The sequence below is a fragment of the Lagopus muta genome, chromosome 21 (genome assembly GCF_023343835.1).
Source record: "Lagopus muta isolate bLagMut1 chromosome 21, bLagMut1 primary, whole genome shotgun sequence".
Lineage (NCBI taxonomy): Eukaryota > Metazoa > Chordata > Aves > Galliformes > Phasianidae > Lagopus > Lagopus muta.
Genome location: NC_064453.1, coordinates 3,634,442 through 3,659,859, shown reverse-complemented (window position 1 = coordinate 3,659,859; position 25,418 = coordinate 3,634,442). Strand labels below are relative to the sequence as shown.

The following is a 25,418-nucleotide window of genomic DNA, read 5'->3' as shown; positions in this document are numbered from 1 at the left end:
TCAGTGAGTGCATGGATAGTGGAAGACTGATAAATATCTTTCAAATATTACATTTCTGTCTTTAAAAACACAACTTACTCCATAGCAAACATTTAGAATTTACAGTTTATGGTACGAATAACAGCATTTGGGGCCAGGCCAGGACAATCCTGCTCTGCACAATAACGTGCAAAGTCACATGTAACTACAAGAAGGGTCTATTGTGGTACAGTTAGTATGTTTTATTGTATATATTTTAATTATAAATTAGACTAACACTATCAAGTCACTTTAAGGGCCTGCAGTGAATTGCAGAAATTCTTAAAATACCACACTTCAGAGCAATCAGCTCCAGCAAAACTTGAAATGTGGAGAAGCCCAGCAAGGCAGCTAAGAGATGGCTCTCAACAAGGGGAAAAAGAGGAAGAGTGATCTAAGTGGGCAGCTTCAGAGTTCAGATGGCTGAGACAGATAGAAGTTTAACCGATAGTTTTACCAGTCACTAAATTAAAAGTGGCTAACCAATTATGTAGGGAATTATTATAAATTTATGCAAATTAAATTATACTGAAACTTCAGTGATTTGTTTAGCTGGATTTGCTGCTTGCATTTCTTTTTATTAATCTTTAATAAGCATAATTAATTTCTCAGGTTTATAAATTTCCTAGTTTAACATTCACTGGGAAAGTCCTGTGTGACAAAGCAGGACAGAGAGCTCAGAATGTTCACTGCCTCTGCTTGGTGCCACCAGCTGCACTGGTTCCAAACTCATCCCAATTCAGTTGCTCAGTGACACACAGCTAAGAACCAAAGCTAGGAAAGGTAAGCGCTCCTCCATGGGTTCCCATGTCAGAATGAATCACCGTGGAATGACAAGGCAATCAAATGTGTCAGCTGTGAACCAAAGAGATCAAAATAAGGCTACTGAAAATGAAATGGCGACAAAACGCAACAGAAAAGAGAATGATTAATAAAGCTCTACAAGTAACAAACCAAAACAAATTAAAGTGATGCGATGACAAAAACTGCAACTTAACATTTGACTACGTTTAGGATCTAACTCCTTTTCAGTCTGCTCCCAAGTGAGGTAAACACTGATAAAAGCAGGGGAAGGGAGGAGATATTAAATTTCAAGGTAACGAAATCGGATTATTTTTTCCCCCCTCAGGAAGCGTTTTTGTTTTCAGCTTTGAAACTTCAGGCAGTGCTCATTTGAAAAAGCAGCACCCACCATGCAAAAAAGCACAGCTCCACACTAACAGACCAGAACTGTTCACTCAAAGCAGACGAGGGATGGCTGTCAGGAAGGCAGTTTCTGGGCTCATCAGGAAAAAGGACTTTGAAAACCACATTTGAAGGCAGGGGGAGCAGATATTTTTCCCTACAGAAAGGAATGTACCACTACGTACACAAGCAACAGTTTCACAACCAATAGCAACACTCCGTACAGAAGCCTTCCCACTCCACAGCCAAACTATTAGAAAGTAAAAATTTTAACTGCATGAAAAATACATTTTTGAACATATGACTCAAGTTCTGAAGCTGCTATCCAACGTAGAGCTGCCAAGCATTCAGCTTCACTAACAACTGCACTTTTGCCACCTCAGCAGAAAGCCAAAGAAAGAAGTATCTCTCATCGCCCTTAATGCCCTTCCATCCTGCTACCCAGCTCACTTCAACCATTTTAACTTAGAGAAAGGAAAGCACAAAATGCAAAAAAAAGTCTTCGGCTTCCTCTTTGATGAAGTTGATGCTATCTTCTGTAGAATGGAGAACCACCATACGTGTGCTGTGCAGAGGAAAGAGCAATTCTATGCTGCAATGCTCCTTTGGGTACCATTCCTTCTGCTTCGTCCTAAGTCAGCATCAGGTTGGAGTGGATGAAATATTAAGGTTATCCTTCTCCTCTTCCCCACACCTGGGGGGCAGCCCATACACGTGTCCCCCCCTGCACCTCAGCCCAGCAGACTGAAAGGGGGGAGTTGGATTAGCAGAAAAATTGATGAGGTAAAACAGCATACTCACAACAAGAACTAGAAATGAAATTTAACAAACACAAACTGGAAATCAAACAAAACCAACAGAACTCAGAATGACAACGGATATTTTTAAATGAACAGGTCAAGATTTAAAGTGTCCCATCATCCTCTCCCACCTCCCTTAAAAAAAGCAAATGTTTGGTATGCCACACAACTAAAAGGAATCAACCTTAAAAACATCTCAACATGCCAGAAGAGATGGCTAAAGGGACCAGCTCTTTTTTTACCCCCTTTTCTTTCTTCCTTAATTACAGTACAAATAGAAGGCCATCACAAAGCAGATGAAAGAAAAAAAATAAAAAAATACCACAATGGCCAAGGAGTTGGACAACTACATCATCAACCTCTCCTTATCCTCGCCTTCATGATCTGAACTCATTATTGCTGATACAAAGAAAATTCAAAATTTTCTTCCTTTTGTCCCATGTTGCACAACATGTAAAACAGCACATGGTTAATCAAAAGCACAACAATGTTGGTTCTGTTATAAACTGAATGCTATCATGTGCTCAAGATAATAGCTACCTAGATGGACACATCCTCTGATACTCTAAGATACACTGTCCCAAAGTAGAATCCTTATGTTGTAATACAATGAGGAATCAAAACTGTTTCTGCTAATTGGGGTTAAATAACTTTCTGCTGACAGAATCAGCACACCAGGAAAACACAAGGGATCTAACCAACAAATGGGAAAAAAATCTCTGATCAAAAATAATACCAAGTTTCACTCCCCAATACAATCCACAACACGAGCAAAGCCCTTTATTACATGCAGCTTACATGGCTCAGGACAGTTCCCTTAACTGCTGCAGCTTCTTATGAATGTCTGCAGACAGAGCTCAGTATTCTTCTTAACACATGGAAATGGGAAGCAAGCTGTGTAACTGCCAGGAAGCACAACTGCTCTCACTGTACACTGCTTTGCTCAGCTTGTGTTTCCTGAAGTCTGTGAAATAAAGATGAATAGTCCAACTTTTTCCCAAGCACTGACAGCCCTGTGCTGAAAGAACATGCACAAGAGAAGGCGCCCAGGATGCCAGCACTGTCACAGAAAGCAGCCTCGCCTTTGCAAACAGTGCACGTGTGCTTTAACCAGCTGACAGCCACCACCAAGCCCTGGGCTTTCCCAAAACGACTCCTGTCGATCACATTAACCTGAATATTAAGTTCTATTAAACACATTATCAGACATTGCACATACGGGTGCAAATTCACAGAGATCAAAGAGGACTGCTGTAGTTGCTTGCAACTCTACTAACCATAATTTTTGTTTTGACAATAAGATCAAGAGAGTTTCAAGTTTTAATTGCAATTGGTTAATAGATGCACTACAGACAAAGAATGAGGTTACACAATACAGCTGAACTAATCTAAAAGCTTCTTTTGTTGTTCTTTTCAGAAGAACAAACAGACCCTCGTTTTTACAAATAAGGCAGCTGAGTTTCCTGCACGTGAAGAAACCGTATAAAAGATCCCACTTTACTAACCGGGATCGTCTTCCCTTCTTACAAGCACAGAAAAGCTCTGGTTCCTCCTCCTTTGTTCCTCCCTTCCACCTGCCATGCAGCTTCACCCCCTCATATTCCACACAACAGCTGTGTTGACCACCTGCCTTGCTGCTGTGCAAGCAGACTGGCTCACACAGTGACCAAATAAGAAAAAATGTAGTTGGGTGAGCGGTACCAGAACAAAGGGGAGAAAGTCACTGAATACAATCTTTCAGTTTCTTGCCATGACTTACATGTTGCTACTCATTTGATCAAGACTATCTGTGGAGTAATAAAAGGAAGTAGGAGGGTGTTTTTTTTTAGTGTATTTTGCTGTATTTCTGGTCCACAGCACAGATTGAGGTCTGGTAACACCTTAATCAGATCTGGATCAGTAAAATCCAACAAATAAGATGTCTAAAATACATTAGGTCAGCTTGTTGTGGAAATTCAAGCACAGCATATGGGGAACATGCTGATAAACACAGCAGCCAGTGATTTATAACGATGATAACCTTTTGCTACACGACACAGTCTGAGTCACACAATCTGAGAATCAATCTCCAAGAATACTCTTCCTCATCCAGAAAGAGCCACTCGTCCTTCTCCACATGCTATCTTCTCTTCCCACACAGAGGATGCTGAGTTTCCCAAAAATAAACGTAATGAATTAGACTTAAAGAGTTCCCACCATATTCTGATATTCTCTTCTATATGAGAAAATCAGACAGTACAACATCATCTTCATGATCTTGCAATGGCTAAACTGAGCACTGCTGTAAATTAGGCTTAAATACCATACAGAAGCAAAACCACATTCATTCTATGCTGTGACACTCGTCTATAACTAGAAATATATTCACTGTCACACCTAAATACTGTTTTCTCAATTATTACTTTGGCCCTCATGACCTCCAAAAGTAGAATTTAAAACTTAGGTGTTAAACCATATTCATTCTTTTGGAATTCCAATTTATGCAGATGGCTATTTTGACTGCCTGCACAGATATTCTATGCAACACAAAGCATAGACATTGCACCCTACAGCAAGAGCTGGTCCCTTTTGGCCATTCTCACAGTAACCTCACCAACCTTCCCACTAAAATGAACCAAGGGGATCGGTCGTAAAACGGGTCGTGCCCATCATTGAAGAGGTCTGATCCCTCCTCTGTTCCAGCGTCGGAGCCAGTATCATCCACAAAGGCCTCATCATCAAAGTCCTCCATCTCATCCTGCTGCTCATCAGCCAGTTCAGTGATGTCAGAGTCAGCCGTGGAGAAAGTGGGGGAGGGCGTGCGATCAGCAAGACGCTCATTCACGCAGCCATGGAAAATGGGGGAGCTAGATATCAGTTAATGGAATACTGATTAACACAGTGAGGGGAAAGAAGAATGCTTCATTTAACAGTCGCCTGTTGCCATCAGCACGGAACCCAGGTGAACAACAAGCAAAGGCTTCAAACCATCTCAAATGGAATGAAACATAAGGAAAGGGATTGCTAACAGAGCCAGGAAAAAGAGCATCCTTGGACCCAGTGTGAATAAACAGGAAATGAATACAAAGATGGGTGAACATACAGACACTGACAGCACATCCCTTTAACAGAACAACTCTTATTTCCAACATGCATGACTTTTGTAAATAGAAATATTGCCAAGATGCAGCCATTAGGTAATCCTTGTTTCAGAAGAACTTAAATTATTTGAACCACATGCGTAAGGAAGGTGCTGGACCACTTTTCCCATCCGTTCCAGTGTTCTTCATATTCTCTGTGCACTCCTCCAGTGACTTTAGAAAGCACTTAGCTAGGCAACTTTATTAAAAAAATAAGGTTAGAGCTTTCTTAGTGTTCAGTTAAACCAGATTCTACAACATTATACCAGCCCTGGCAACCGTAAAAAGAACAGTTTCTGCTCTTCATGATAGTTTCAGTCTGTCAAAAATCCCTGCAAGACAGCACACAACAGACACTAAGCAGCTCTACAGCTTACAACCACACTCAGAGTTAATCCATCCACGCACTGAGGAGAGCTGTACCAGGAGCTGACGTTACCATCACATACCTTCCAACCAGCTTGAACCAGTGAAACCGATCATAAAAGGGGTCACTGCCTGTCATTGTGCTTTCACTCTCATCCTGTGTGCTGGATGCCATTTCCCCAGCTCGGTCGTACATCTCACGCATCAGGTCCAACCGCTGCCTGCACAGAAGAAAGGATTCAGAAGTTAATATAGAGAGGGGGAAGAAAAATAACAACAACAACAATTCACCTATACCAAATTCACCTATACCAAATTACAAACAGGGAAAGAAAAATATAAAACAGAGCAATGCGTAGCACTGATTTGTATGAAACTCTCAACATGGAAGGGATTTGTAAAACTATTTGCAGGCTACACCCACAAACCAAGAAACAAGGTACCTTCTGAAGAGCACATCTATGCTGGACTCAATTTAAACTTCTAACTACGCTTCTTTGTCATCTAGTTTTGAATGTTTTTTGCATCTGTTTTTTCTTGTATCATACAATGTTGCTCGGTAATTTAAGGCAGTTATTGCAGGAAGCTGGCATTCATAACACACTGTACTGCCTGCAAAGCTGGCATTTGGGATGACACAAGGCCAAATAAAACAGAGAACGAACAGCAAGGGATGAAATTTTTCAGTGAAGTTCTTTGGAAATAAAGAAGTTTGTTCTGCAGTAGCATTTGCATACTTGAGTTTTTCTAAGGACCAGTAATGCGTTGCTCCATTCTTCAGATCCTGGACTTCCACAGCTACCACTGTCCGGGGAAACGGCCTGTTGTCCTGGGTCTTCTCCATCTCAGGAGGCAAAAGCTCTGGTGGCAGTGGTGAGTAGAGGGTGTCAGTCAGCAGGACAAACTGAAACTGTACCTGAATAGAAAAACAGTTCAGAGAAATCAGATATCAGTATCACAAAGGGGACAGGCACAACCCAACGCAATGTACGTTTGAATTCTGCTTCTGTGAGTAGACTCAGTTTTGTTAATTCGTGTGGTTTTTTCGTTTGTTTTAAAATAGCACAAAACATTTTTCAGCTGAATACACATAGCTTAGGCTTAGCAAAGCCAGCAGAGGTCTGGAAAACTACAGACTTAGCATACCCTGCAGCATTCACTTTCTCTTAGGGAGATAATTGACCACATGAAGTTTTAACTGAAAAGGAAAACCGAGGCCCCAGGGGAAATCTGCATGCACATGTGTTTATGATATGGACAGGAACCGCACAAGGGAAATGAAGAGAAGAATATCCAGCAAATTTGCATAAGATACTCATTCAACCAGAAGTCTGAATCAGTGAGGTCTGTGATTGTCTGAACCCTTTAAAGCCCAAACCAGTAATTTAAAAACACGTGAATTTAAAGACAGTAAGAGGCTCAGCATTTAGAGGAGGACTACACAGTCAACAGCAATGAATCAGAAAATTCAAAAAGACACTTTGCATGCTTCTACCTTTTTCTTTAATTCCACGCTGATTGCATTGGCTTCTTTCAGATACACAGCATTGCCCCAGAGCTGATCCCTCAGTGAAGTGAACTGATGGAACTTCCATTTCCTGAAAGCCCACTGTGCGAGCTCATATTCATGTCGTGTCCAGGTCACTAGGAAGAGTAAAGAAAGAAAGGGAGCACTAAGCCATCACATGCAATACCAAACACTACTGCTGGCTGTGCCATCAAATTTTCAATACCTCTTCTGGGAGAGAAAAACATAAAACAGAAATCTGCACTTTTATTACTGAGCAAGGAAAAGCTAGATTCAATTTTTCTCACTACTGGCACCAGAGTTAAATTACCAAGTAAGAGGATACAGGACAGAGAAAACAAAAGCACCCTATTTCTATTATTTTAAATCAGTTAGCAATCAAAGAGCTAAAACACAGGAATGAAAACAAATATTCCAGAACTAATAAAGCTCTGTCTATCGTCCAGAAACTGAATTATTCAGGGACGTTACAGTACATAAGAATTCCTATGAAGGAGAAGAAAAACAAAAAGTAAATTCAAAAATCAGAACAAGGAAACAAAAGCTACAGGTATATTTAAGATACTCTAACTCCTTTAGTACCAAGAGACAGATTCCTTCGAATTCAAAATCACCAAATCAAAGTTTATAATTAAACTAAGCTAGTTTATACACTGATTGATTCTGAGGACATGGATCAACTATTTATGTGGGACACTCTATGAATGCATACTTTCCACTTTTATACTGTGATAATTACATATTGAGAATATTTACACTTTATCTTTTGCAGGAGATGTTACAGCAACTGTTTGTTTAGGCTTGATTGTGCCCAAATTGTTCTCAGCTCCAAACTCACCTTCCTCCTCCTCTTCCTCCTCCTCTGTTGTTTCAGCTGCCAAGGATCGTGTCTCCACCTGCTTCTGCAAGGCCTGCAGCTTACTCTCATAGTCCTGTGGGGAGAGAGGAGATACTGTGTAGGAGGACAGACGAAAGCAAGAACAGCCAAGAGACACAAACGTCAGATGGAACGACAGACAAAGAACAGACACATAAAGACATCTCTGTCACAGGCTAACAACTATTGTTTTAGTATAATCTGCCCTTGGAAAATAGAGAGACAGAAGGCAGAGGCCAACACAACCAAGGCACTGCCGCTGTTCTTTTTAAACCAACAGATATCCGCACCCAAAACAGCTGTAAGAAGAAAATGTTCAGGATTAGTTGTTTTGGTAAAGGCTGAAAAATGCGGATTTTCAGGAGCATGCTTGCAGGAACATGAGAGACAGACAAAGAAGAGTATGGAAATAAATAAGAGGATTATTCAGCTTCATATTGTCAAACAGAAAGATCATCAGCACCATTGTTCTGTTTTTTGATACAGTTAAATTCATTTTAAATTCTAGAAAAATGGCATTTTGTTTTCAATTATACTTCCCTTCCAGAGGTGTAAGTGCTGTATTTAATACAGCAGAAGATGAAATATTACTTCAGAAAAAGGCTGAGCTTATTTAAGGCAGAAATGTGTTAACTCTAAATGCATTCCATGCCTTTATCCAATAGACAGACCCAGGAAGTTCTTCCAAAGGGAAGGACAAGGCTTACAGAACTCTATACCCCAATTCTATAGGCATGTGTGGATTTGGGACACTCGGGGCTAAGTCATATGGGCAGAGAGGTTCCCTGTTCAGCATCTTCACGCCTTGAAATAAATGCTACTGCAACCATTTTTGTGTTTGCTGGTAAAGCAAGTGCCTCCCACTGCTTTGTGTTTTTTTCACATCAGTTCTTATTTTTCACCATTCTTTTAAGATATTTAGAATAGACAGTCACCACGCTCCTGACCCCAGAGCCTGCCTCATAGTTTTCAAGTTAACCCTTTGGCATGTGTTACAAGGTAAATCCACTCCTTAAGGTTTTTCTACAAGAGTAAGGGGGCAAATATCCAACAACTCAATAGGAGCATTACACAGTTATTAAGGAGAATTCTTGCCATCACTCATCTCCTATTCCCACCTCTCTTCCACAGTCCAAAGCCCTAAAACTCTTCCCAATGCAATGCTTGCAGTGATGCAGTTTTAAAGACTGACAGCTACAGAAGGAAAGCTTTGCGCTCTCCTCCCATTCTGCTGACATCTCCCACTTGAATAGTTTCATTACTTTGTTCTCCCACAGCAAGAAAAATATTCAATACTGTTAAATTTGGTGGGAACACATTGTGACAAAGTATCAGTCAAAAACCTCTGGGGAGTATTTCAAAAGAAGATCTTAAAGGCATTCTTTTCAGTGATATTTCCTGGAGGTGCCATTAATGAACGGTAGATGCGCTCTTAGAACACGCTGGAAGTGTCAAACTTTAATTAGTGAAGATCCTACACACCCCATGGCTTCAAGAAGAGGAAAACAAACTACTAAAGACAAACAGCCTCTGTATGACACCCTACTCTCATGCGCCTCCTTCTGCACCCATATCTGCTGCAGTCCCTCCCAGGTGTGCACACACACAAGTTGTGGCCCAGCAGCAAGAGAAGCAGACACTGAATGGACAGAAGTCCTTATTTTGACATTACTTCTGAAATTCTCAACAGTTCACCATAAAGCTACTCCACACTTCATGAACTGGCTTCAGATGTATCTATAGCTCTGAAGTACACATAGTATTCATAAAAGTTCGTTAACACAAAGCCATCCTCTTCGGTCTTTTTCCCCCCCACCATCCATGTAGATAATGCCACATTTCAAGCAAGATAAAAAGGAGTTCCATTGTGAAACACTCCTTTCAGAATGAGAAAACAAACCTGCTGCATTCATTCATTCAAAACCAGGCTTGCTTCTCATCTTTACTTTCAGACTTCTGAACCAAGCAAATGCATCATTTGTACATTTAAACATCTAAATACTTGAAATTTTATTATTTTTTAAACATCTCCACGCTAACAAAATACCCATTACTTTTAGAACTAAGCAGAAGAACTGAAGTTTATTTTCCTACCACGTAAGTAAGAAATGGGTGCCACTTATCTAAGCAGAAAAACAGCACTCTGGTTGCCTCCTAGCACTTGATATAATGGCAGTGCTTAAAGTAATTGGCCCTGAGCAACAGAAGGAGGGTGAATTTCAGGTTGGTTTGCTTACAGAAGGTGCACAGGCTGTAAAAAGGGCTGGTTTGCTCTGCTGACACTGAGCTCTCCAGAGCAGGTTTTCCAGATCTGATCAGTGATTATACACACATTATTGTCAGTACCAACAGAAAATCCCCTGCGCTCAGACTAGGCCAAAGCCGTAAGAATCAGACCAGACCAGCTTTAAAATCAGAACCTTGCATCAGCTGGGATGCTCCGGACCCAGGAGGTGTCTGCAGAGGTACTGGGATGTATTCAAACCCCTCCCATAACTGAGGTACACAAAAAAGCCCATTTCAAATCTGCATTGTCTTCCAGGATTTGGACAAACAGTGTATATAAAATGCTGCAGTGGGACTGCATGAAGAGCAGCATGACTTGTAACTGCTTGCACTGCCATTGTTCTTTATGTGCATAAACTACAACAGTAGATGCAAATCTTCGTAAGCTCTTTTCTCACAAGTTTACAGCAGAAACTTCAAGGTGGATGGATTTACAAGAATCAGATTGAGAAACAATAAAGGAAACCTTAAATTTAACTGAGCTGGAACAAAACCAACCCCAAGACAAGACATAAAATCAGGCCAAGCCTGCAAGTTTCATTTCCATTTTACTGAGACAAGTCTGACACTTACAAGAGTATTTCATAGTTTATTGAAAGAGCACTTGTTACAATACAAACCAGTTCTGCTTTCACGAGGCAGATCCTTGCGCTTAAGACAATCCAAAAATCGCTTTTTTCTTAAAACAATGGACAGATCTGAAAATCCCATTTAATTCAAAGGCAGTTCACTGCTTTCTTTACAGTACAAATGGGCACACAGCATAGAATCCTTATTTGGCAGCTTCTGAAGAGTTTCAAAGGATAGTGTCAAAGTCAAATCTCAACATATAAAGTATAAAGGACAAACTTTTAACATATAAGGGATAAAGGACAAACAGTGAGAGAAATATTGATACCGTGCTGAACGCACTGATAAAAATAGCATCCTCTAATTTGACAGATCCCTGCATTCACACGGCGTGAGAAAGGATGTTAAAGTCAATCAGAGGAGCATTAGTGGCATGCATTTCCCCACCCAACCCCTAATCCACGTGTTCCTAGTGAGTCCTAAGGATATTTAAGAAATGATCACTATGGCACAGGTGGATATTAGCCAGCTGTCAAAGCAGACAGCACATCAGCACTTAGCAGTGGCAATCAAACTTACTACAACAGCACTCCCATCATGGATGCAACATTTCTGTTAACCTGAATGCCTTTTCACACAATATTCTATGCAAGCAGCTGCTTTAGTGTTCATTCTGCACTACTGGGGCAAATAAAAGTGAGAAGTGTGCGTATCTCTGACCGCTACAAGGAGATCCATGAGTTCTCACACTGTTTCCCTTTTAAGACGAGGCACTCCACTTTAATTAATACTCAATTCTAAAAGTGACTAACTATTTTAAAGGATTTTTTTCCCCCCAAGTTTCACTTGCATAGTATCCTTCTAAAACCCAGGAAGAAAGCTGCTTCCTTTGAGCAGGCTGGACTCTATCCTGACAGCCACTGCTCCTATTTCTTTGTCATCAAACCACAAGACAAGAACACAAGCAGGGCTGTTGCTCTAGCTCTGCACTAAAACAGTGAGGCAGCAGATTGATGGTAACCTACTGTTCATTTTTGTCATCACCATCCAGACACTTAGAGGTATTTCTTCTCAGAAGTTGGCAAAACAAGCCTTCAGTATTTAAGCAACAAATAGCAGGATTTTCAGCCTCACGTCAGTACACGCTTGTGTCGACCTCAAATCATGTGAAGACTTTGCAGAGGTAGCCACAATCCTCAACAAACAAATGAGACAAGAAAATACTGATTTGTTCTTCTCTTACCACTTAACGCACCCCTAATCACGTATTCCCACAGAGCTGAGGATTTTCCACATTTTAAAAGAGCCCAAGCCTTCCTGAGGATGTTGAAAGAACTCCGTGCACCTCAAGGGCAAAGCACAGCGCACTGCTAAAACAAAATTCTCAACAGAGAGGCAACAGCACAGTACTTGCAGCCCAAAATGTCATTTTGCAAATTTGTCTCAGGCTCGAAGTATTGCTCATCTACAAGGTTTTACTTGAAGAATCAAGGCAATTTTGGACACGATGTTTTAATTACTATGTTCAAGTAGGATAAAGCATGAGACAAATGCAAACTTGAATGCCACAGGTGAATAAATCAAGTCTGTTGGGAAAACAAACCCATCCCAAATGGTGGGGTCATTCTGGTAGGGCTGTCAGAGGACTGACTCTGGATCTCCTGTATCAGAGGGCAGTATTCTATCAGTAACACGTGTGCAGAGGCTGCAGTGTTAACGCTTGATTAAACAATACACAAACGATGCGTGGTTGCCATGTGTTACAACCAGCACCCACACCATGCACAGTTGGGAAAAAAAAAGGTAGGACAAGAAACAAAAACAAAAAGGAAAGTAAGCTTGAGGGACTTCCTACTTTTCTTCAGCTATGTTGAAACACGTAGAAGTAACGATTACCAGTAGGGCTCCTATTTCAACCAAAAAAACCCAAGCAACCTCAAGTAAATCAAGGATATTCGTGCAAAACAGCACAAGTCATTCAGCTGTACAAATGCACTGCAAAGTGGATCAATCTCACCAAATCAGGCATAACAGCCATGGTGGGTTTTTAATTTTATTTTTTTTTTCTTCAAGTTAACAGCAAAAATAAGTTCTTCTCAAAGCTTTACATTGGCTTATGTTTTGCCCACTGATTCTCAGAAATACGTTCAATTTTACTTTGCACTTTCAGAAAGAAAAGAGGTTTAGAATTAAAACTGGGATGAAAACCCCTAACTTATGGAAGTTATTCCTTAATTAGCACTTTTTCTGTAATTTGTTTGAAATGATCTGAAGTGAGATCTGCAAGCACTTGTTTTACAGAAAGCCACTTGCAATTACAGATGCTTCAGATTAAAATAGATATTCAAATTTCAAACTTGCACTTTGAACGCGGGGAGAAAGAAAACTAATATTATTCTCTCCTATATGTGACCTTCTCCTTGGTTAAAACAAGTCTTGAAACAAGGGTATAAATCCAAGACCAAAGGCACTAAGATGAGGTACCACATTAGGATGAAACAGTTCTGTTCTCCTGTCTCCATCCCAGCCAATTCAAAGTAGCAATCTATACATCTTCCTATGAATAACTACTTCAAGAGTATCCCCAGACTCATAGCCCAAGAGAACTGGAAACCTAAAGTAAGAATTAGCTCTATGAGGTTTCTTTCTGCACCATTCAGAGAACCAAAAAATCCCAGGTCCTTTCCACAACCCCGTGTAATAATTAAAAACTATTCCACTTAGAGATGCGATGGGAATTAGAAAAATCTCATTTCCAAATTATTGCTTCAATCATATATATATATTCTGACATAAAATTCCATTCAGACAAGTTTAACTGTCACAGCAATTTCATACCAACGATTCTGAACTTCAGCAGAAGGACAAAACCATGTCCTGCTCAGGACCGTTGTGGCCCAACAGCTCTTCCTCCTTCCTATACACAAAAAGCCACATCTTGTCAGCCAACTTTTGGTTTATAGGTAATTACTAACAATTTGAGTTAAGAGTGGAAAATGCTGTACTGGAGAGCCAGATCGATTTGAAAACAGAGGGTCAGTTTCCTTATTTCAAAAAATAAAAAAAAAAAAGAAAAAAGGCACAAGAAACATTCAATGCTATAAACTAAATTCCTCTTTTGATTGTCTACATAAAAACACAGGAGGAAGGCAGTACTTTGTAAGTTCCAGACAATATTTTCAACATTAGAAAAATACTCCAAGACACACACAAAAAATTGGTAACTGTGCTAGCAGAGAAGTTCTCCCGTCCACATCCCTCCCTCCAAATCTTCTAGTCTATGGAGAATGTGCTTACAATTGTTCAGAATTTTCTTCCCACCGATGCTGTTAGAACTGCACCAAGTCACATGCAAACCAAATGGGCTGAAGGGCCGGTACCTCGTGCCAAATTACTCAAGTTCGACCTGGCCAAACCCAAGACAGAAGCAAAGCCAATCCTGGCCGTTTCAAAAGCAGCCAGCATTGCCCCTGCTTCTCTCCTCCCCAAGACTAGCCTTGGCCAACTGCTCAGACTGTGGTCTCTCTGCCCGCTTTGAGGTTAGGTGCCGAGAACTGGCGCCTCATCCGCGGGGGCGTCACAAACTGGTTGTAGTGGTTGGGCCGCTCAGTCTGTTTGGGGTGGCTGTTGGCTGCATTGCCTTCCGCGCCGCCTCCAGCGCCGGGGCTGCAGTAAGGCTGGCGGTGCTGGTGGATGTGCCGCTTCTGCTGGAAAGTCTGCAGGTCTGGGTTCTGCTGCCCGCTGCACAGGGATTCTGATGAGCCCGAGGTCTGACGCCGCAGGGTTTTTTGAGAGCCGTTGTTGAGAGAATTGCTTCTCCAGCGCAACTGAGGCGATGGCTGCTGCTGATTGCTAGGCTGTGACTGCGTGTTCAGCTGCTGCCTGTTAATCTGGATATTATCTTGATTCCTCTGGGGGCCATAAAGATTCCACAGCTGCTGAGGGTCTTTAGAAGCACCTTTACTTTCTTTTTCTTTGTTTTCATCTTTGTTCTTATCGTCATCTTTCGGAATTCTAACCTCGATAACTTCATCCTCTGTGATAATTATATGAGTACCTGGACTCCACGAGTTCCTATGTTTGGGGTTGCTTTTGAAAGGAAACCGGGGCTTGCGATTTTCAGGTGGGATAAACCGGTGAGGCATATTTTGTCGACGAAGCTGTTTTGCTATTTCTTGCTGCTGCAGATTTTTAAATCGAATCTGTTCTTGCCTCATCCAACGTAATCGCCCACGTCTGAAAGCTGGGTCACCCGCCATTAGCTGAGAAACACGCTCCTCTTTAGCAAGTTCATCATTGTCACTTCTTCTTACATCGTCTGTGGGCTTCTTATCCACATCCGCTACACCAGCAGACTTAGCGTTAGCCATGGCTGCCTGAGCTTTCTCTGCAGACCCTATCAGAGGTAATACCTTCTCCATTTTGAGCATCTTATTTCTAAGAACTTTTATCTCTTCGTCCTTCATGTTATTCTGCTTCTTCACTTCTTGCAAAATATCTTCCAGCTTGTCTATATGCACCTTAAGGTCATCCACATCTGTTATTCCTTTACCGTTGGCCATAACATCTTCAATTTTCTCATCTCCAACTCCTACCGTATCCCAGACATCACGGGCAACAGCTCGCCATGATTCACGCTCATTTGGATCTTTTTTCCCATACATGGCACAAAGCTCCTTCATTTTAACAATGGCCAAAGCCTCAATCTCCTGTCTAGTGTGCCTGAAGTCATTGAGCGCTACCTCATAGCATATCTCTTTCACAGCCTGGATCTTTAAGTCTGAGATGGTAACCCATTTGGAGTCTTTGCTAAGGCGTCGGCGTTGGGGGATCTGGTACATTTTAATAGGCTCTCGTTTCTTCCCACTGCTGGGGAGGCCACACTTTTTTACAATGGTTTGGAGCTTGCTGGGGGGCAGCTTCTCTCTCAGGGAAGTGATCAGTCTCCAACTCTCCTCACACGATCTCTTGTCCGAATCATCCCCACTATCAGAGTCTGCATCCTTTGGAAAAACAAAAATCAAGAAGTGGCCCCAAAATAACCAAAATTAAAATTGTAAGAAAATGGAAAAGCTAAACAAGAAGTAGCAGGCAAAGAAAACTAAATAAAAAATCAAAATAGAACAAGTGATAAAGCAGTCCCTGAAGACTGAGTGTTAGGACAAACACATCTTCGAGAGTCATGGACTATCAAAATTGGATCTCTTCACTAAATTAACATTATTCTTAGAAATCTTATCAAGTCAAAATATCAGGTAATCTAAACTCTTCCCTCCCAGTCCCTTCCAAAAATCTTTATATATGCAACAAGAAAAAAAAACCAACCAAGTTCCTGATTAAAAATGAAAACCAAGTGAAAACTGCACTTCATACATGCTACAAGGACATGCAAATCCCCGCCACACACATTTGCCTTGGTTACTGCTGTTGCTTCTTTCAGCAAATCCTCCCCAGGTAGGTGAATGTAACAGCCATCACAGAAGATGTCATGAGCAGCCAGAGTAAGTCGGGTTAACACTGGTTAGTAACGTTGCACATAGTTGCAGGGATGCTCAAGTTTAGAATCCGCTTCACTACAACAGCAGCCAGAGAAGGGTTAGCCGATAAGAAAAAAAATGAAACAGAAGCAGTTGAAAGGTTCAGTGTTAAAAGGACCGTAAGTGCCACTAGGACAGGTGAAGACAGTGGTTCATACTTCAAGACTTGCTACAAGCTAAAAGGATATCCAGAACCAGAGTTTCAGAGGTGTTTGTTTTCCATTTGCCACCTTGTTTAGTTTTAAAAACACAAACAGGTCTTGACTGTCCGAAGAATGAGTTTCAGAAGAATGTAGCAGCAGTTACTTTTTTGTTTTTTAATTTCAAGTGTTTTAACACAAATTCTCAATTTTATATCCTTGACTTGTCCTCTTCTCAAACCCTAGAGCCTGGAGCTTCCACACACTTGCTAAGAGTTATGTTGGTTTTGCTTCTTCATTACAAGTTTTCCATCTGTCGCTAAATGATTTGGAATGAGCAGTGCTTCAGGTTTCCATATGCTAGGAATGGTTGTTCAGGTATACTGCACCAAAGTTAAGCATATCCCCCATTACTGCTTACTGCCACCAGGAATTAAAGTCAGACTACTTGTTTTTTTGGTTTGTTTTTTTTTTTTTTTTTTTCTCCAAATGAATCACTAATTTAAGATACCTCTTGAACAAGTAAGAAAAGTCCTATGTATTAGTGTTATCCACTAGAACCCACATTGTCTTCAATTAAATACAGCAGTCAGTCTCCAATGAATCTCTAGTGTCCCTGTTTTTCACACCGAGTTATAATACATGAGAATTCAGGAACAGTAACTGCCAGTTAGACTAAAACCAAAAGGAAACCCAGGTCATCGACTACAAACCACAGGTTCCTGGTAGGAGGCCACACAGAACAGGGAATACAGTATAACTTGTCTCAGGAACAATGAAAGGAAGTAAGAAATATCGTTCTGCCCTATGGTCAACAAGCTCTACAGCCTAGGATTCATCTTTTTGAGCCACTTGTGATCTTATGTATGTTCAGTATTTAAGAACAACTTCTACCACTTTCGGTCGCAACATCAGACTAGAAACAGAACAAACTCCGCATGATTTTACAGCTGACAAAATCTGTAGCCTAAGGAAAAAGCACCTAACAAACTGCATACTGCAGCAGAAATGAAAGATGCTCTGGAGGAAAACGCTGTACAAACTGCAGACTCAAAAAGAGGTCCAGAAAGGCAAAACACAAACTACTCAGACATTAAGGCATAAGTCCCACAGGATTATTCGTACAGGTTTCAAAATTTCCATACTATTATTGATGGGTAAATTGATGTGTTGCATATAAAAAGATGATTAAGAGACACTATGTGGACTTTGTCTTACAGGCACTCAGAGATTAACCAACCTAATTAACATAAGTACGTACCCATATTCAGTGGGTCTCTGCAAAGGCATAATGACCAAGAAAGCCAGGATTTAGTTCTACTAAACACCTTTTCACATTCAGCTTAACAAGCAGTGAATGATTATTTCTATTTCCATGTAATGCCAGCAAGGCATATATGTTTGTTGGAAATAGTAGCCCTTGCCCTCCAAAAATTGTCTTCTTTGTGCAGTACATCTATCTATAAATTAATGCCCTAGTTTGTTGGCATCTCAGGACAAAACCAAAACAGTTTGGTAAACTGAATTAGCCAGCATCTTATATTCAAGATTCTAATCTCATTTAGAACAAGAAGAATGTAAATATTTCAAAATAAATCTTGTATAGTAGTAAGATAAAGGACCTGAGAGCAGTTGGATATTATGGCAATGTAACTGTTGAGTACAGCAACAGAACAATTGGAAGGCACCCCCAGGTTTCCCAATCATTATTCAATTGCTGTTGTAAGCCATCAATCCTGTCCATTCCTGTCTCTGCTGAGTCTCTCTGTACAGTGACACAGAAATGCATCAAGAAGTCTAGCTGTCATCTGGAACTTTCTCATTAAGCAGTATCCTGATCAACAGACCAGTGGTCTCATTTATTATGATCCTTACAGCTAGGAAACCTGCTCTTCAGGAACGCACTGGTAATGCATGAGGGACTGTCTTACACCTTTGCCCGTTAAGTGATCAGAAAAATCACAACAAGCTTCAAGAAAATATAACTACAGTATGGCATTAGACAGAAAACTATTTAATAATCTTCCCCTAATCATAAGCATACGGGGCAACAAATCTCTCTTCACAAAGCTTGTATCAACACAGTCTCATTTTGCAGCAGATCCCCAGACAGCCAATTATCACGTGTATAATTCATCCAGCAGCTTTATGCATGCCAGCCATCACAATTTAAGGGATGAAACTGCATGACTTGTATCTCCTCTGACACAGTCAACACTTTTTTGTTTGTTTTTGAAGCAATGCTTTCAGCTACACAAATTTTAACTATAGAGTTGAGGAAACATTACAGTGTCACATCAGCCTCTTTTCTGAACTAAGTTTGCTTTGGCTCAAAGTCTACAGCGACTTCTCTCCACTCAAGAGATTAGTCCCTTGTAATGGGGAATCGTTAGAAATGGAGAAAGCTTCAAGTGCACTGTACAATATAAATAAAAAGTGATGTAGCTTCTACATAGGGGAGCCAGTACTCTGCTCCACTTTGCTTCTGAAAGAAGCATTAAGTGGTTTAAATCCCAACACGCAATTTAACTTGCAATTTAAGTTTTCGGGAGCCTCAAACTCACAATAAAAACAATTCAACTGTGATTTTGGAATTTCTACGGTAATTAAGGCAGAATTACATTTGAATTCTAACTAAAAGACACACTAACATAGTTAAAGCAAAATCAGGAGACTTGGATTTCTTAAGGAAATCTAAACGTCATCCCTGGTCTCAGTCACATTTTCAAATGCTTGGAAATTGCACACATTTCTGTTTGTAATAAACTTCAGAACATACTTTTCTTGAAAGTCTGAGGTCTTCCTATATCAGAAAATTTATCAGATTTCTTGTTAAAGAAATAGGTGAAATTGTGAATTCCCATTCTTCTGAAGGAGTTAAAATGCCCTTCACACACTTGTTCCCTAGTCACAACCCCACCATCAGCAGGTGTAGCATTAAGAACCTTACCATGCAGGGGAAGGGAAAAGGGTTAAAACATGCACAATGCAGCAACATTTTCAGACATTATTCAAAAAAATAAACCTAGCATATAATTGGTCTAGGAACCTCTTTGGCAGCAGAAAATTAGTACCTTCTGGTGATCCAAAACAAAAATCAAGGCAAACACCCCAAGAAGTTGATTAGACTACGGAACAGGAACTTCAAAAACCGTAAGAGCACAGAAATGCCCTTCTTTAAGCCTACAATTCAAGAAACCTGCCTCCATGAAAGGCTGATTAAAACCTCTTCACTGTCAATTACAATCCTAAATTAACATGAAGAAGCTCACTCACGCTGATCATAATCCACTGCAGACAATTATTTGACAGCAAAGGGATAACTGCATTGTGCAGACAACCCAAGCAGGTTTCCTAAACTTTCAGATAAGCAAGGATAGGAATCACTGTTTGCCAAAGGTATAGTTAATCTGAAGTAAGGACACATACCAGCCTTTGCTGCTCCAACAAGAGATCTGCTTCCTCCTTTTCCTTCTTATACAAAATCTCCATTTCTTGTAATCTAAAGACAAAATGACAGAAGTAGCCAAAGAGATCATTATTTTCATGTTGGTGTTACTACATACAGAAATAAATTACACTAGTTTAAAACAATAAGAGTAAAAATAGCTCAATTTAAAAGGAGTTCCTTTTTGTTATACAGCTACTGTCCTCTTTGCCCCTTTAAAATCTAAAGTAAATAAATAAAAAATCACAACTGACTGGGATTAAGAATGCCCTTCAATCAGTTAAGAGGATTTAATTCATTATATAGGAGAGGTCTAATAGACTGCTATAGAAAAGAATCCAACGAAATGTTGCAGTGCAGTCCTTCACTGCCACCTGGTCAAGAGTTCAGGGCAGGTGGTTAAATGGGATCTATTTACTGATTTTAAAAGGAGACAGAGAGCTGAAACACTCGAGTAAGGCTGGGGAATTTTTCTGAGCTCTCTAGAGGCAGCAGTGACAACACATGGCAGAACAAGCACTGGAACACGCTGACAGATGAAGAGTGCTCTAACGCCGATGTTTATTTTTGGAAGTCTCACTTAGAAGTCTTCCATACATACATCAGACATCACTTTTAGGCTCGCCACTGAAACCACTCCCATAGCCAACAGCTGTATCTTTCTTGCTGCAAATAGAAATTCTTATTTCCTTTAATACCTTTTCTCCATCTCTTGCTTCATGTCAATGCCCTGCTTCTCCAGAAGCTCCCTCTGAGCAAACGTCCAGTCAACAGGCTCAGAGGGAGTCTCAGCTGATGGAGTTTTCTCCCTTTCTGCTCGTGCTTGCTCTGGATGGTTGAATCGGAAGACGTGGTTTTTACCCATGATGATACGATTTCCTAAAAATAGCAACAGAAATTAATGCTTTCAGGATTCCAAAGCAATTAAAAAAAACATCACTGAATCATTCATTCCATTTATCTTCTTGTGTGGTAGCAACAGAGAAGACTGCTCAGTAAGGATTTTGGTAGACATTCGAGTTACTAGGTGACAAGGAAAACAAGAATATTTTGTTTGTAAAAAACAAGCCACTGGTAACATAAAGCATTGCTCACAGAGGACAGCTGCACCCTCTGAGGTCCAATCAAATGTCCTGCAGGGTTTAATCAAAAATTAAAGGACAGACTTGGTCGCTGAGGAACACAGCTGGAACAAATAGAATATCCACTGAAACCCATTCCTCTCTTTCAGTGACACCACCAAAACATGGGCAAAAGTCACTTAAATAGAAACTTCAGCTAGAAAAGTCTAACTTCAAAATAAGAACGCACACCTTTCTTAAAAATGTGCTTTATGTGTACATTAATTTGAGTCCTAATCAGTAAGATTTATGGAAGGATTTCATAGCTTCTTTTAACCAACGTGGGAAAGAGCTGAAGAAACATAATATTATCATTCAGCTACATCCTAGAGATGTAAGATACTCACAAAGATGAAGACAGTAAAATTTCTCTGCTCTCCCATACAACATATTAATGCAGCTAAAATAAAAATAGAACCTCATTCTAGCAAGTAGACCTCCAGAGTAATCAGAATTCCTCTTGTCAATATATTGACAAAATGCAACCTTTTAATGATTTCAAAAGCCATATCTGAATTTTTCAGGTAAGTCAATTATCCAGATGCAGAAGGAAAGATGAAAAAACATCTGTTTAGTTTAATTAAAATAATTACTAAATGATACAGTTGCAATTTTCAGTGTGAGCCACATGCAGGCACAGAACAACTTCAGGTTTGTGCTGAAGTCAATACGCTTTATTACATGCAAATACTTGGTTGTAACTTTGTGACAAACAAATTGAGATGTTTGTTTTTAACTGCTGGTTGAAGATGGGTTAAAGATCATAATTTAGGGAAGTCACTTCCTCTCCCCTAATTCTTTCCCCATATGTCTTTCTAAAGGAATGTAGAGAATTGAGTATGAAATCTAATGAGAGCAAAGAGAAGCTGCTGTACTCCTGCAGAGGGTCACATCTTAGCTTTGCCAGGAAGCTGGGAATTTTCCATCAGCAGCTGGCAGTCTGTCTGCTCTGTCTCACTGAGACTGCCAAGGGCAATAGGTTTGGGCAAGAATGTACTGGAATAACATCAGGGTAAGCAGAAGGACAAGCAGGATGCTGCGTGGCAGTGAATATTTAAGTATGCTTTCAGTTAGTGCAGAAAAGAATGAAGGAAAAGGAATTGCTGCTGAGAAAAATGCTAACTTGTGTTTAAAAGCTGCACTCCAGGCAAGTTTGCACTACTGCACTTTAATAGCATTCAACATTCTCTACGAATGATCTAAATGTCACATATACACAATTCTCAGATGTGGAGTCCAAAAAAGAAAACACCAACCTCTTCTAACATTTCTTACCTGAACGCAGCTGCACAGGCTGCACAACCCGCTTGCCATTAACATAAGTTTCTGACCGTTCACAAGGCTCCAAAGTAACAATAACTACAAAGAAAGCAACAAATGAGACTTCAGAGAGCACTGCACAGAAACTGCAAAGCATGCAAACCCTAGAGACCTCTCATTTTCTGACTCTTCCTATTAACACCAAAACAGAATGCAAGTCAATCACTCCTCAATGCTACAATGCTTAATAAAAATAAAACTCCAGCAGTAGCTCAATAATGCAGAGGGTAGTGATTGCTAGTAGTTTTCTGTTTGAATTTTCATGGTTACAGGTAATCAAAACCAGTTACCTATCAAAAGGCTGCAATTTGAACTTTACCCCAATTTTACTTTGTTCCACCTAGACTCAAGAAAACAGTCAGTCACAGCTGAGCCAAGAGAATTATGTGCCAATATTCAAATTAAGTATTCTCTGACCAAGTAACAAGCAAAGAATGATGTAGAAACTCAGCAGCACTTGGTTAGGAAAAAATAGCTTTTCACCTTCACCGTTGTTGTTCCTCTCACTTCGAAAGATACAGTGCTCTTCTTTGATGTGAGCCCCACTCAATACGATGTCTTGCCTTCGCTCAGCATCAGCTTGGCCAACCCTGAGTTGAATGGAGAACATTTCAAGAGCAAGTCAGACAGTTTCTACAACTCTGTAGTAAAATATAGCCCAGAAATATCCACAGAAGTCCGCAATGTTAAGCCCCAGAAGCATGAAGATATATGTCCATTCTGAAGTCAAATGCTTGAGAATTTCCAGGTAACAGCTATCACAGAAATGGACACATTCATTTGTTACAAAGATAAGAAGGTGTTGCATTCAAAAAGACAGGAGAAGAGGCATGGATAATAGTTTATTTATATGAATTGAATGCTCAGTCATATGCTGGTTGCTTCCAAGTACTGTGGCTTTCGATTCTCCACCATCAAACTCTCAAAGGCACTTCCAAGTGTACTTCACTCCTTTTGTTTGACTATATATCAAAAGGGATATTCCACTTTCTTTTACTGCCCAGTGCAATAATAAATATCTAATAAAGCATAGCGATTGCAGATATTACTTATAAAGCACAAAGTAAACTTAAGGGAAAATGCATTTCTGTGATTTTCTCACCTACAGCAAATGCCATGCTTCACTTATACCTAGAAACTGAATAACTCAAGGAGCAATTATTATTTAATGTCAAGGTGTCTCCAGCATAAGAATGTAAGCAAGCAAACCAGACTTCAGAGCATATGAATACCAACCCTCACCTAGTAATACCATCTTTGATGTAGTAGAGCAGACATTCAGACATGAGTGGATCTTCATTAAGGTTTACAAGATGAGGAGTCTGAAATAGAAAAAGTGAAGGTAATTAAGAACTGAAGAGCGACTTCGAGGTTTCTTCCCACAGCTGTGCAGAGCGTATAATAACCAGCAGTTTTGCTAGGCACATCCAGGTTACTCCATAATCCGCCTCTTCAAAAATAACCTCCTGTAATACTGGAAAGCCTCACAAGGTTAACAGCAGAAGCACAGCTCTGATTAGTTGATATTTCAGACAAAAAAGAAAGAGGGAATACTTAAGGCTTCAGTTAAAAACATAACAATTCCTTGGGAAGCAAACTTGGATACAGAATATCCAACAGCAGAAATGGGTGCTCAAGTAAAGTTTTGCACCTGATATGGAATCAACTACAGCTTTCCTCAGGCAATACAGTCCAGGTGTTCATACAGCAAAGTTCACTGAAGTCAAACGAAAATCTAGAACTATCAACTGATACAAACAGCTACAGAGCTCTTCATCTAAAGTTTTACTAGATTTAAATACACTACAGTTACTACAAACCAACCTTCTTTGGTGAAAAAACCCCATTGGAATCAGCAAACAAGTCACACGGCCTTGGTGTGAAAATCTAGCCAGTGAGATAGCAGTAAGCATAAGCACAAAACAAAGGCAAAAGTGGTTAAACAAAGAAAGAAAAATGATTAAAAAAAAATAAGTGTTAATAAGCCTCCTTTCATTCTGTTACTCTCAATTAGAATAAATTAACTTAAAAAAAAATTTGCTTAAGATTCCTTGGAAATGTTGTTTCCATCAGTTTATTCTAGCTACAAAAAAGACTGCTTGATAGAAATGGTAATAGCACACAGTCTTCCATTGGGGCACAGACATCTAGACTTATTCAATCAAGAAATAATTTCATTGTGAGCATTTAGCAACTTCTGAGCTCCCATAAACTAACCAGAGATTATTTTTATCCCCTAAAAAAATAAAGAGGGAACCTAGAACTGTAGCCAAACACACGCCATACCATCATCTCTGCTCACAGCACTGAAATACATTCAAAGTTGCACGAACGCCTTCAATCAAGAGAAAACTTCAGAAAGCAACACTTCACAAACCAGACAACCTGACACTTTGCTGTATGTTCTACACACACATTTTGGCATCTCACTTGATATACTAGGATCAAATTCTGAATTGGTCCATCACACTCCATAAAGAGCTTTATGAAAAATAAAACCCATCAGTTTGAAACCGATGCTGTCTAAACTTGCTGGTCGCTTATTCTGAGATCTATTATTCACAGAATCACAGAATGGCATGGGTTGAAAGGAACCTCAAAGATCATCTGATTGCAACCCCATCCAAAGACCATTGTGTCTTCAGTATTCTCCTGGACAGCATTCCTGAAGTATGAACTGAAGGATTTTCCCAGCTCCAATCTTTCATGAGACCATAATTAAATTTCCACAATTAATATCGAATAGTTTCTGTCATCAAAGACAAAATGCATAAACACAGCTATGGTGGCTGAATGTGATACCTTTTAATTTGTAAAGTGGGCAAAATTGACCTCCTATGCTTCAATTTGCTGCTCAGCTTCTAAGAACAGTGCTGCTGTTGTATTTGTCCAGGTACCCTGAAGTGTTAAATCTTTGTAAACAACTTCAGAATTTTCATCACCTTCATGTGCACAACAGTAGCCATAATTATTAGGATGACTAATAAAACTGAACTGCATGGACAGCAAGGAAAAGAAGCTAAAAGGACCAGGTCAGAAGTTTTACTACTTCTAATAAATCCTCTAGGGGTAAAATAAATAGTAACTACTACCAAAGCAACTA

General features: G+C 40.0%; 1 protein-coding gene across 10 annotated transcripts in view; it reads right to left on the bottom strand.

Annotated features, from left to right (window-relative positions):
• The window catches only part of KIF1B (kinesin family member 1B), an 80,816-nt gene that overhangs the window by 21,542 nt on the left and 33,856 nt on the right, over positions 1-25,418 (bottom strand). For 6 of the 10 annotated variants that reach the window (XM_048967959.1, XM_048967962.1, XM_048967961.1 and 3 more), the window contains 10 exons: positions 23,558-23,637; positions 22,799-22,905; positions 22,271-22,354; positions 20,573-20,753; positions 19,856-19,928; positions 7,855-7,948; positions 6,984-7,132; positions 6,226-6,404; positions 5,572-5,709; positions 4,601-4,849 (listed from right to left, as the gene is read on the bottom strand). In XM_048967959.1, coding sequence (XP_048823916.1) covers positions 4,601-4,849; positions 5,572-5,709; positions 6,226-6,404; positions 6,984-7,132; positions 7,855-7,948; positions 19,856-19,928; positions 20,573-20,753; positions 22,271-22,354; positions 22,799-22,905; positions 23,558-23,637 — 1,334 coding nt within the window. Of the gene's footprint in view, positions 1-4,600; positions 4,850-5,571; positions 5,710-6,225; positions 6,405-6,983; positions 7,133-7,854; positions 7,949-10,691; positions 15,753-19,855; positions 19,929-20,572; positions 20,754-22,270; positions 22,355-22,798; positions 22,906-23,557; positions 23,638-25,418 lie in introns of those variants that run through there. The other 4 variants (XM_048967965.1, XM_048967966.1, XM_048967968.1 and 1 more) reach the window with 2 other exon arrangements.